This window comes from Oxyura jamaicensis, chromosome 2 (assembly GCF_011077185.1).
Source record: "Oxyura jamaicensis isolate SHBP4307 breed ruddy duck chromosome 2, BPBGC_Ojam_1.0, whole genome shotgun sequence".
Lineage (NCBI taxonomy): Eukaryota > Metazoa > Chordata > Aves > Anseriformes > Anatidae > Oxyura > Oxyura jamaicensis.
Genome location: NC_048894.1, coordinates 86,436,781 through 86,449,465, shown reverse-complemented (window position 1 = coordinate 86,449,465; position 12,685 = coordinate 86,436,781). Strand labels below are relative to the sequence as shown.

At 45.5% G+C, this 12,685-nt stretch overlaps 1 protein-coding gene across 3 annotated transcripts; it reads left to right on the top strand.

Moving 5' to 3' along the window:
• Positions 1 to 2,242: 2,242 nt before the first annotated feature.
• Positions 2,243 to 7,086, top strand: FIGNL1 (fidgetin like 1). Of its 3 annotated transcripts, none has more exons than XM_035316455.1 (3): positions 2,807 to 2,896; positions 2,943 to 2,960; positions 4,584 to 7,086. In XM_035316455.1, the coding sequence occupies exon 3, from the start codon at positions 4,592 to 4,594 to the stop codon at positions 6,656 to 6,658; it is 2,067 nt and encodes a 688-aa protein (XP_035172346.1). In that variant the 5' UTR covers positions 2,807 to 2,896; positions 2,943 to 2,960; positions 4,584 to 4,591; the 3' UTR covers positions 6,659 to 7,086. The 3 variants fall into 3 exon arrangements, with proteins under 3 accessions (XP_035172345.1, XP_035172346.1, XP_035172344.1); XM_035316453.1 differs by having other exon boundaries at positions 2,822 to 2,896; positions 2,943 to 3,031; XM_035316454.1 differs by lacking the exons at positions 2,807 to 2,896; positions 2,943 to 2,960 and adding an exon at positions 2,243 to 2,340.
• Positions 7,087 to 12,685: the final 5,599 nt, after the last annotated feature.

The window sequence follows — 12,685 nt, the reverse complement described above, 5'->3', positions numbered from 1 at the left end:
CATTTGGACAATGACCTCGGTAAGATGATTTAACTTTTGGTTAGCCCTGAAGTGCCCAGGCACTTGGACTTGATCTTTGTAGGTCCCTTCCAACTGAACCAACCATTCCAATTCTAAGACCCATGGAATGACATTTCCTCATGGCCGGCACAATACAGAAATCTGAATTTCATAGATCTATTTTTATCTGAAATCTGGGGATGATTTGAATGTGTAATCAATGAAGGCCTTGTTAGCATTCAGTCTCTCATACCCTCTTTTCCCCATGTGATGATTCCTTTGCAGAGTACTAGTGTTAAATCATCTGAAAAAAAAAATCTGGGCTATGTAATCAACTCAAGAACAAAACTGTTAAAAGGAGTATTTCTGAAAGGAGGACCTTGCTGCTATTTCTGTTCTGTAGCTTTGAAATATATTTGTAAGTGAAATGACTTTTGGTGGCAAACACTGTATGAATAGTTAATGTGTGAGCCTGGATTTATTGTGCCTTGTGTTCAAAAGCTTATAGAGCCTGTGCCGATTAATACTGTTTGCTGTTAAATATAATTACAAAATCTCAGAAATGCACTTTAGTAGAATGTCCACATCTCAAAGAACACAGTGCAGCTACTAGATGAGGGAAAAACATCATATATTTTTTTTTAACGAGTGGAACACTCGTACAATGCTTACTCTCGTAATAACGACAGATTATATTTTATTACTGATGGTGAAATACCAAAAAGATGTATTTATGAAAGGTATTGCTAATATGTTATACTCTGGACTGCATTGTAGTTCTGCACTTCCTAGTTTCCTCTCAGCTTTACATGTCATATTCTGTTCACGGTTCTTCGTCTCTGCTGTCACCTGTAAGGACACTGTATTAGCTGAGGAGGACTCCTGCTGTGATGTCTTACAGCGGTAGTCTGAACCTCAGGGTAGATGTACACTTGAACTGCTCGGAGAGTGGAGCAAATGAGAAATGAAACTGGAGAAACTTGAAGACCATGGTGGAAAGGCAGGCAGCTTAAGTAATTATTAATGGATAATATCTAAGTAGCATATGTAGAGTCCATATGACCTAACTGGAAAAATAATCTAATGTTTATTACAATTTGTGAGCTGTGCAGTTCCTTTAAAATCTCTATCCAAAGCATATTAAACTGACACGTAGATTTTATTAATGGCATTAATAAATGAAAAGAAAATCAAGACTGGTGTCTGTCTTTGCTGTTAACCAAACCTCTCGCATTTTATTCATGCCAGATATGCTGTAAAGGGTCCAGCCCCTCTCAGATCACTTCAGCGTATCGACTTTCACTATCAATGACTTTTGCTTGCTCTTTGAACGCATTGCTTTGCAAACGGGACCTTTCCTCTTTAGTTACGCGTTTCGGAACAATCTGTGGCCTCAGCCAGGGGCCGTGCTGGGCCTTCCATAATGATCCTCATGGCTGGGTCGTTCATGGCATCCAGTGTCAGCTATGGCTGGTGGCTTGGGCACATCCGATCGAAGAAAGATGGGGTCAACGTGCCAGGGGAGGTTCAGGTTGGAAATGAGACATTTCTTCTCAGAAAGAGCAGTCAGGCATTGGGATGGGTTGCCCAGGGCGGTGGTAGCATCACCGTCCCTGGGGGTGCTCAAGGAAAGGTTGGACGTGGTGCTTGGGGACATGGTTAGTGGGTGACACTGGTGGTGGGGGGATGGTTGGGCCAGGTGATCTTGGAGGTCTTCTCCCACCTTGGTGATTCAGTGATTCATTTTGTTAGCACTGCCTGCCTGCAGGCTTCTTCACTCCCTGCTGACACGCACGTCTGCCCCCGTGCAACCCCAGGGAAATCAGCCGAGCACAGCCTGGGGAGGCCGTGTTTGTTACAAACCCCAGGTTTTGGCACAGGTCGGTCCAACACCACGCCTCGCACAGCGGCACAGGCAGTTCGCCGTGCTGCCCGCGCTAACGGCGTTAACGGACTCGGTGCACAACAACAGCCTGACAGTAACCGCACGACGTCTTCCTCACAGGAATTTAAACGTGCAACCCCCCCCCAAAAGGGCGCACGCTCCTCTCGGAGGTGCGGCTGCAGCACGGGCTGCTAATTACGCCTGTACCGGTGCGCTAATTGGACCGCAAGCTGCCGGAGACACCCAGCGGAGCACCCCCCCCGCCGGGCTCCCTCCCCTCAGCCGCGCTGCCCTCCCCAGCCCGCCCTTTCTTCGGAGCCTTCCCCCTCCCGCCCGGGAACCCCTGACGACCGGCTGCGTCACCGGCGTCGCGCTATCCGATTGGCGGGCTGCAGGAGAGCGGGGGGCGGGGCGGAGCGCGAGCGGGCTGCGCACGGGGCGGCTGGCGGCGGCCGGTGGGTGCGTGGCGCGCGGCGCGAGCCCCTCCCCCCCAATCCCCTGTGGCGCGCGCGTGGGGGCCGTTGGGGGCCGTTGGTGGCCGTTGGTGGCCGTTGCGCCCCCTCAGCCGTGAGGGGCCCCGCGGGCCAGGCAGGGCGGGGGCTCGGTGGGGTCGGTGCTGGAGCAAAGTCCCCGGCTCCGGAGGTGTAGGGGACCTGCTCGGGAGCCCGCGGTTCCCTGCGTCCCTCTGCCTCCCGGGCTGCGGGCAGAAGATAAAGGAGGCGGAAAATCTCGTGTGCAGGAGAAAAAAAAATAACATTTCGAGATAGCTCCCTTTCTGTGCGCTTACTAGTTCAAAGCGCGGCCTGCCAGAGCTGTGGAAATGATGACGTCCGTGTGAGATGGATGATGATGGGGTGGGGAGGGGGGTGCGGGGGGGTTATATGTTTATATTCTGAATTATGTAAATGATGGGGGTACTTCACATGAGCAAATAAGGACTTACGTATTTCATAATATGCTTTTAAGTCACCATGGAAAAGCCATGTGCACAGTGAGAGCTTGGCATCTTGCTCAGTAGTCTTAGACAAGGGTGATGAGGGGCTGCAGCTCTCCGGCACCAGCTCACCTGTTGCAGGTGGGCTCTGGTAGGAAGTCGCACCCCACAAGTAGCTGCAAGATAGACTTTCCAGTGCACAGGAGCTGACGGTAATTTTAAAAGTTGGATTCCCATGTAAAGGCACTGAATTTGCAGGTAAACGGTGTGTTGGCTTTCCTGCACTTGAGACGAAACCCAACACAAAATAATTTATCTCCTTGTATTATGTGTGTAACCCCTCCTGCCATAACCAGGTCACGCTCTCTGGTGTGCTACAGTCACGCAATCACTGGGCAAAGACTTTCTGAAAGTAAAAAAAGAGGCCGGCCCCTGTCCCCACGTTACTTAAGGTGTCTCCACAGTCTTGCACTGTGCGCGCTCTTACATGACTCTGCATTCAGATGCACTCTGCCGCTGATTCAAGGGAAGATTGCAAATTGACTCATACTCTGTCTTTCTGGGATGTGTGCAGAAGACGTGGACCTCCACTTCAATAGTTTTTAAGTGTTTATTTTTTTTATATATATATATTTTTTTTTTCTGGCTGGGAAATCCCAGTACCTACTGAGGTTAAAAAGTAGAAATTAGTATTTGATGTATTTCAGTCATGTCATATACTGAGCGAGTCCCTTATGGACAGATCAGAAGATCGGAATTACTGTGTGTTAGGCACTTTCTGTAAGGCCTCCTGTGGCAGTAGTAGATGTCACTAATTTTGCTTGTGCCTGTGTCTCTTCTGAAATTGTTAATTCCTGACATTACCAGAAATACTTCTGCACATGACCGCAGAGACGGTTTTGAAAATGTGTCAAAAACATGAGCATATCCTCTCAGAGCTAGCAAAATGCTCCTTCCTAAGCAAAGGTCATCTTTCGTGTTTCTTAAACGAAAACCTAGCTGAAGGAATTTAAATTCTGCTTTCTAAAACTGAAAAACAGTCATCACTATAAACACACAAGGCCTTAGTTTCTCGAAAATAAGGGGAGGTTTTAGTACGTTCTAAATGGAATAAGTAGTTTTGAACATGTGTAATGAATCTGTCAGTATCTATTTAATTTGAAAGTGTACTAAATCCAAGCCTATTCATTCCGTTCTTACCTCCCCTCACAGTTTGCATATAGTTTTATTTAATAACTTCATTGTTTCATTTTTTATTAGCATCACTGTAATAAATTTCATCTTTTTGACAATTACCTATAACCTGACCTCCTCTGCACTGTGCCGTATTCCGTCAAACAGGAGTGAAAGCATTGCTGATTTCATTTAACAAGGCCAATTTTTGTTTGGCCATCTGTTACCTTCCTTTGCAGTCTACTTACCTCCCCAGGAGACCTCTGAGTAGAAGCACTCTCCCTTTCTCTCTCTCTCTCTCGTGTCCCTTCTTCTTTCATTTCCTTGGAGGAAAAAGAAAAATACCTCAAAAAAAAAGTACCTCAAAAAGAGTATGTCAGTCTCAGTCCTAGTGGCTTTTTGCCACAAAGCTGGTTGCCTTTTGAACGTGCCAAAGTGTCCAGAATAAGTGACTTACAAGTTGTACTGTACTATTTCCCTTGATTAAAGTAACGTATGTTTTCATTTATGTGTCATTAGAGAAGAGAGAAGCAGACTGTAAGTAGTTGCGAGATGCATTTTGTACCAACAGCTATTGTGTGTGTGTTTCAGTGTCAGCGATGGAAGCACCCACTCATAGCACCGTGCACCTGAGCGACTGGCAGAAAAGTTACTTCGCTCTTACCTCTGGCACCTGCACGCCTGCACAGAAGGCTGATGAATACCGTGCCAAAATTCTGCATATTCAGTATGCATGGGCAAACTCCGAGATCTCTCAGGTCTGTGCTGCCAACCTCTTTAAAAAGTACGCAGAGAAATACTCTGCAATTATTGACTCTGACAACATAGAGACTGGCTTGAATAACTACGCTGAAAACATTTTGACTTTGGCAAAGTGTCAGCAAAATGACAGTGACAAGTGGCAATCTGCCTTGACAACAGATAACGTATTTGAATTAAAGTGTGTGCAGGAGAGGATGCAGGCTGGCAAAAATTTCCGAAGCTCTCAGATGGCACCGACAGATGCCTTTGTACCATCCGGTAAGGGTGTCAGTGCCTCTGCCACTCCGGGTCTTCCTAGACTCGGTGTCTTCAGCAGTGCTGCCGAGAGTGAACGCTGTGCTGGCTCATCAAAATGTGCGAGTCGGGGCCCGGATCTCCTTGAGCATCCCTCGTCTTCAAAGTCTCTTCAAAGCAGTCTGCCTCCTGTGACCAAAACTTTGGATATACCTCCTGCCGCTTCTGCGTCCCTAAAGGAACAGGTTCATACAGGTTTTCAGGCAACTCCACTGTTTGGAAATACAGAAATGACGAGCAGCAGTTCTCTGAAAACATCAGGTGGCTGTCGTGATGGGCAGAATTTGTCTCTTTCCAGTCAGTCTGCTGTACATGCGTGGTCTGGGAAAAGAAAAGCGTTTTATGGTTTGGCTGATAAAGGCAGCGCTGCAGCTTCTAGCCTTTCTCCGTGCCAGCCTGCCGTTAGTACAGAAGCCAGTAGTTTTTCAGGGAATAGGAACGGAAACGAGGAGAGCGCTGCTCCTGGTTTTAGAACAGCAAAAGAGCAGCTGTGGGTGGATCAGCAAAAGAAACCTCAGAGCCTCCACCAGCGTACACCAGCCTCGTCATATGGAAGCATAAAAAAATCGCTGGGTGCTGGTAGGTCTCGAGGTCCATTTGGCAAGTTTGTTCCTCCAGTCCCAAAACAAGATGGGAGTGAAAACGGAGGAGTACAATGTAAAGCTCACGCACGAGGGCCAACAGATCCATCACTTCCTGTAGATGAGCGCCTGAAGAATATCGAACCAAAAATGGTGGAGCTCATAATGCACGAGATCATGGACCACGGGCCCCCCGTCAACTGGGATGACATTGCTGGAGTCGAGTTTGCTAAGGCTACAATAAAAGAAATAGTAGTGTGGCCGATGCTGCGGCCAGACATCTTCACGGGGTTACGTGGTCCTCCTAAAGGAATTCTCCTCTTTGGCCCCCCCGGGACTGGGAAGACGCTCATAGGCAAGTGCATTGCGTGCCAGTCTGGAGCTACGTTTTTTAGCATCAGTGCCTCTTCTCTGACTTCCAAGTGGGTGGGTGAAGGGGAAAAGATGGTCCGCGCGCTGTTTGCTGTGGCACGATGTCAGCAGCCGGCGGTGATTTTCATCGATGAAATTGATTCTCTGTTGTCTCAGCGCGGGGATGGGGAGCACGAGTCATCGAGAAGAATAAAAACCGAATTTCTGGTCCAGTTAGATGGAGCAACAACCTCCTCTGAAGATCGTATCCTGGTAGTTGGAGCAACGAATCGACCCCAAGAAATTGATGAAGCTGCCCGAAGGAGACTGGTAAAGAGACTGTACATTCCTCTTCCGGAAGCCTCAGCAAGGAAGCAGATTGTGACTCGCCTCATGTCAAAGGAGCACAGCTGCCTTAGTGAGGAGGAGATTGAGCTTATCGTTCAGAAATCACATGGGTTTTCGGGGGCAGACATGACACAGCTCTGTCGGGAAGCTTCTCTGGGCCCTATCCGCAGCCTGCAGTCCATGGATATCGCGACCATCCTGCCGGACCAAGTGCGGCCCATTGCCTTCGTTGACTTTGAGAACGCCTTCAGGACCGTGCGGCCCAGCGTGTCCTCGAAGGATCTAGAGCTGTACGAAACCTGGAACCAGACCTTCGGCTGCGGTAGATAACTGCATTGCGACTGCCTTGCAGTGCTTTAGCACTGTCAGGTGGTAACACCGTGACAATTCAGTGTGTCTGCACTGCACTTTCTATCTGTCTCTGTAATAAATCTTCTAAAGTTACACAGCCAAGCATCTAGGTGCTGGCCTGAGGTTTAGCTAACTGGAAAGATGGAGAAACTGAGGGAATTAAAGATGGCTGCTGTGAAGGGTGGATGAATTTCACTGATGTTCAAGGGGGAAATGGGCAATCTTTCCGTATAGTTGAAGGGAGCACTGGGGCTCTCCTGGGGGACGAGCTTCGCAGGAGGATCCTCCTGAGGGTGTGAAAAAGGGATGTCCGGTAAATGGTGTTCTTGTCTGACAGCCCTGCACACATCACTGCAGTCTAATCTCTGTTTTTTATTAAATCCTCTTTCTAATTGTTTTCTGTTTGACCTTGTTTTCTGTTTGACCTTGTTTTCTGTTCTGTGTGTGTGTTAGCAGGAGGTCTCAGTGCCTGCAGCTAGAGGAGAGGCTGTGGGTCACTGGGGCTGTGGGATCTGAGGGAGGGCCAGCTGTGAGCGTGCTGTTGTATCCGGGAACCAGGTGCCATAGGGATGCCTGTGTGCATGCAGAATTCACTAATAAACGTGAGGCTGGACCAGCAGGCAGGTGGGAGGACACCACCAGCTGGAGGGAGCCAGGGCTTGGCCCAGCTGCAGGGAGAAGGGCGCAGGTTTTGGTGTGTCTGTGAGATGAACTCACAGCCCTGGCAGTGTTTGGAGGTCCCGTGGATGTGGCAGTGCAGTGAAAGAGTGTGAGGGGCCTGGCCGTGCTGCGAGCCTCAGTCCTGTCTGTCTGGAGGCGAGGGACGAGATGGGGCTGTCTGGGTGCTGTGCATACACAACTGCATTCACTGTGTGCCTAGGTGCTGCTAAAGGCACTGCTTGCTTGGTGTTGATGTTGGTGTGTGTGCCTGTAACCAGTGTTAGGGGCTCAGCTTCACTGAGCTTCAGCTGGACCTGCAAACAAAACCAGCAGCAGCTGCATCCACTGAACTAAGGTGGGGGAGGCCTTGGTCTGAGAGGGTGCCTGATCTGGTTGTTGTCTGAGGAGGAGAAATCCTGTGTCCCAGAATCACCCGGGTTCCTCTACCCCACAGCAATGGTAAAATTCCTAAGTAGGTTCTGCTCTGTGGTCTTACCTAAGGGTTTAAGGAAACGCCCCGCTGCCTTGTTCATATAACCCATCCTTACCCGCTGGCTGGACAGAGCCACCTCCGAACGTAAATAAACCACAAGCTCTCACTGGAATGCTTCTGGCAGCCTGGCAGGGCTGGCTGCACTGGAGTCCAGACTTTGTCTCCAGTTCCTCTGAAGCACTTCTGTTAGGGAATGTGGAGAGCTTGAAAGCTAGTCTTACTTAAGTTTTTCTGAAATTGCGTAAACTATAGATGCTGTTTAGCTAATGTTATTTTAAAGCCATTTAAAAATAGGCTGTGAGACTATAGTGAACCTGGACTTTCGGATAATTTGGGAGTTTTAGCATTTCTTAGAGTCATCCTGATTTGAACACAAAAAGCCCATTCTCCTAATTTGTATCCTTAGAGGTATGATCTGTATTAGAGATTGTTTTGCAGAGACTTTAAAATTCAGGTATGTTTTTTGTAAGGTTATATTGTTTTTTGTAAGGTTATTTACCTTAACTTTTGAAATAGTGGAAATAGAATGATTAGGTTATTTTATAAGAATAAATGTGTCATGGTCCAAACTGATCAGCTTTTGTGCCAGCAGGGTAAAGATGTTATGGCTGAATCTGTGTCAGTGGTGTTGGATGGAGTTTTCAAAGGAGACTCAGCTCCTACAACTTCAGCATCAGAGAGCTATAGACATACATTAGGTAATGTTTCTGCTCTCTCCAAAGATCTTAAATCCTGATGAAAACATGTTCTTAGTCTTTTCTCAGACAAATGAATGAAAACCCCAGAGATTTTTAATTTTTCAGTAAAACTACAGGGTAATAAAACTATGTGTGTTTAAATAATTGCCATATTTATGCAGGGAATTAATCTGGTGTGCTCTGTGAGCATGTATTTCATGCATTTATCTTAATATTTGTATTTTTTATGGAAACGGGACTCTACTGAAAGGACCAGTGAGACCGCACATGACGATAAAGTGCCTCCGAAGATAACAAGGAGGGGGAGAGAAATGCTGCTGCATTTATTTTCTGCAAAATGGAATTTGTGAAGGAGACAAAAGGTAGAACCGTAGCTCCAGATAGGAGCATTCGTCCTCCGGCTTCTTGCATTATTCATTACTTTGTACTCTCGAACTACATGAATATGCTTTGGTGTTAGAAAACTTGCAGAAAAAGGAAACATTAGGTAAATTTTATTCTTTTTGTTGTTGTTTTGGTAATGATGCAGCTAATATCTTCAGCCATCTCTTCAGCATCTTTTCAGCCATCTCGCACTATTCAGGCTTTGCTGCAGGCCTCAAGTCAGCAGGACTCCTGATATTAGCCCAATATATATTTCATAACCCAAAAATGTGAGATTAGGTTGCCAGTAACATAATTTCACAAAATATAGAAAATTGCTCAGAAGTAAGGCATGATTGTAATTTAAGGGAAATGGTGCAGATAAATCCACTTTAATGGATCTGTTTAGTGTATGCAGAAACCTATGTACTTCATTATTTATTCTTTTTGGCTGGCTGAACTTAGAAATGCAAGACTCTCCTCTAGTTTTGTGGTTCAGTAACATTTGGTGTACAATCTCTTAGTTTCTCTTAAATAAAGGTAAATAATTTCAGTCCTGGAAAGGTGAACTCTTATTAATAATCAAGGCCATTCACACTCCTTTCATTTTCTCAGTGCATCTTGTATTTGAGTTACCTAAATTGTCTCAGAGCATTTTGAAATCCCTAGATGAATTTTCATTTGCAGAAAACTGTGCCAACACAGGTAGGTGAAAAGCTGATGAAGCAGCAATGATCATCGTTTGCTAATGGCAAGCGGATGAAAAACTGACTGGCCTCTAAGACCATCAGTAAGTCCTATTGAAATAAGGCAATATCTGTTTTTCTGATAGAAATTACTACTCCAAATCAAAATGCCATTGGAGAAAAAAACAAACAAACAGAAAAACATTGAACAAGCAAGCAGAAAAAGCTCTTCCTATTAAAATGATAATTTTGGTGGCAACAGGGAATTGGTCTTTGTGAACAATTGTATTTACTAAGACTCAGGGTGCTGAGAACTGTAGATCTACAAACAATGCTTAAAGTTGTCTTCAAACTCATTAGCACACATTCCTTTGAAATAAAGATGAAAGCTGAGGTTTGGTTTGGCTTTAGAAGAAGGCCTGTGAGTAGTTTTCTTATCTGAAGAGCTGTTCTGGCACATTGCCTTGCCTAGCAGCCAGACATCCACCACACTGCTTGCTCAGTCCCCTACCTTAATGGGGCAGGGCGAAAACAGGATGAGAGAGATTTGTGCTGAGATACAGACAGGGAGATTACTTACCACGACAATTCTCACGACTTACGACAATTACTTATTGTCGTGAGCACAACTGACTCCACTGGAGAAAAGTAATTTAATTTATTGACAATTAAAATAGATGTGGATAGTGAAAAACAAAGATAAGTATCGTAATGACAGGTTTCTTCCCTGCTGTCCCAGACTCAGCTTCACTCGCACCCTCTTCTCCCCAGGCAGTGTATGGGAGATGGGGCATTGTGGTCAGTACAGAGCAGTTCCTCTCTGCAGCTCCTTCCTGCTTATGTTTTCCCTCTGCACTGCTGTGGGCTCCATGGGGCACAGGTTCTTCAGGAATATCTATCTGCTCCAGTATGAGCGTTCCATGGGCTGCAGTGGAGATATCTACACCACAGAGCAACTCCTCCTCTGAGCATTGTTTTCACTCTGTTGTTTCTCATCCTTTTGGTTCCCTCCTCCCTCTCTCTGTCTGACATTCTCCTCACTCTATCTTAAATGCATTTCCCCAGAGACCCCATACACATGGCTAATGTGCTCAGCTGTGTCCCGTGGTGGGTTCATTGTGAAGATGACTGGAACCAGCTGTGTCTGGCAAAACCTTGACACCTACACCCAATGTAGATGTCTTCAGGAGAGTAATTCACGTAACTGCAGTGATTAGTAAAGATGCTGACATTGAATTCCCAAGGACTAGATTTCTTAACCTTACATTTTAATATTTTATTACTTTTCTTTACCTTACCTGCAGTAAAGCAGTCACATACAGTGCTGTAGCTATAAGCAGGTGCTGTGATCAATCAGTACTACCTGGTTTTGCCCTGTTAGGTCAGAAAGCTCATATGTGAAGCCAAAACTGCATTATCATGAATTTATCTGTCTGGAAAGTGTTCTAAGAGTTCATAAAATTCTCATTTCATGTAGGATGAATTAGTTTTTGTGATGCCTGATGTAGGTTTCACCTAGTTTATTCCTCAAAATATTCACTAATTCTAAAACTTTTGGTCTCTTTTTGTACTTAGGCCATCTTTACAATTGAATGCTCATATCCTCAACAGCAATTGTACGATGATATTTGAGGCTCTGTACATTATTTGCAGCTATGCAAACACAATCTGATAAATACTTAATGTTAATCATTAGTAAAGTGATATTGTTGCCTGGATTCTTCTTTAGCAAGATTGAAAAGAGGTAAGATTGTTCCCCAATGCCTCATCTTCATTAATGTAACATCAACGTTTTGTGTCTTAAGCTATCCTTATTGACAGGGGAAAGCTTTAATCATCACCTTTGTAGCCACAGTATTTGAGATCTATTGTGATTTGGTATTAAAACACTATCTAGACTAATCAGATGTCATTCTTTCACATCTTTTTAAGGATGTCCCGTTCGTTAGACTTCTGACCGCTTCTGTGGGTTCATATCTCTCCTGCACTGTGATACCCCCAAAAGGACTGTGCTCACCAGTGGTGAGGGATGAAACTGGAGTAGAGTAGAAGGGCTGAACGAGTGCCAATGTGAAGACAGGTGAAGCATTGGAGTATGATGCTTGTTCTTTCTCCTCAATTTATAGGTTATCTTCAGCGAAGTAGTTAAAAAGTTGCTGTGTTTCCTCACTGTTCCCAGCTTGCTGTCAACAACAAAGTTATGCAGTGGAGCTTCTCTCCTCCATCACTGAAGTCATTAATGAAAACATTGACAGTGAGGCAGGAAAGGCCTCTCTGAAATCTTCTTTGATATTATCTTGCAGTTTGGCTATAGCTGCGCTTTGAAAATGGTTTTACAATTAACTATGCACTGGTATTGCAAAATGTATATGGTAAGAGTTGTAAGATATGTCCTGTATTCCCATATTGCCAAGGCATATTACTTGAATGTCCTAGAAGGATATTAGAGCGTTTTGTTGTGGTGGAGGAAGTTGCAGCAGCAAGAAAAAGTCAATATTGTTCTCTTTCAGGAGCCAGGCGTTGAGGAAAGTGAGTGACAGATGCAGGGATGTTGAAAAGAAACTGAATCTGCTTTTTGTCTGGTAGAGAGACGTTGCAGCGCTTCCTCACTCTAGGTTACTGGGGAAGGGGGGAACGACTGCCATTTCTCCATCTGGGCATGACTGGAGTCATTAGCAGGGCAGGGAGGAGGGCACTAGAAAAGGGGAACCTTCAGCTATGCAGGCTTAAGCAGGGGCAAGGCTGCTGCTATTTTGGATTTTGGTTGTAGCATCAAAACCAAATAGTTCATCCTGACTCAGAGCAAGAGGTGCATGTGGTTTAGATGGTCTCATATTCTCTAACAGCACCATAAACCTATGCACAGACAAGAATGAACCTTTTATCTGAGGTGAACTAGTTTGTGGACTTCAGGGTTAGTGTGACATCTTGCATTGTGTAGTAGTTCTGTAAATATAACACGTGCCTTTGGCTATCGTTGTATGCAGGCATAACCAAACATCCAAACAAGAAATACAGCTAGGCTTTTCAGAAAAGCCATTTGAGAAAAAAGTGTAGAATTCCCTTCCCTTCCCTTCCCTTCCCTTCCCTTCCCTTCCCTTCCCTT

Excerpts from the sequence above, each read along its gene's own strand:
- FIGNL1 (XM_035316454.1), top strand. The coding sequence starts at position 4,592 with ATGGAAGCACCCACTCATAGCACCGTGCACCTGAGCGACTGGCAGAAA.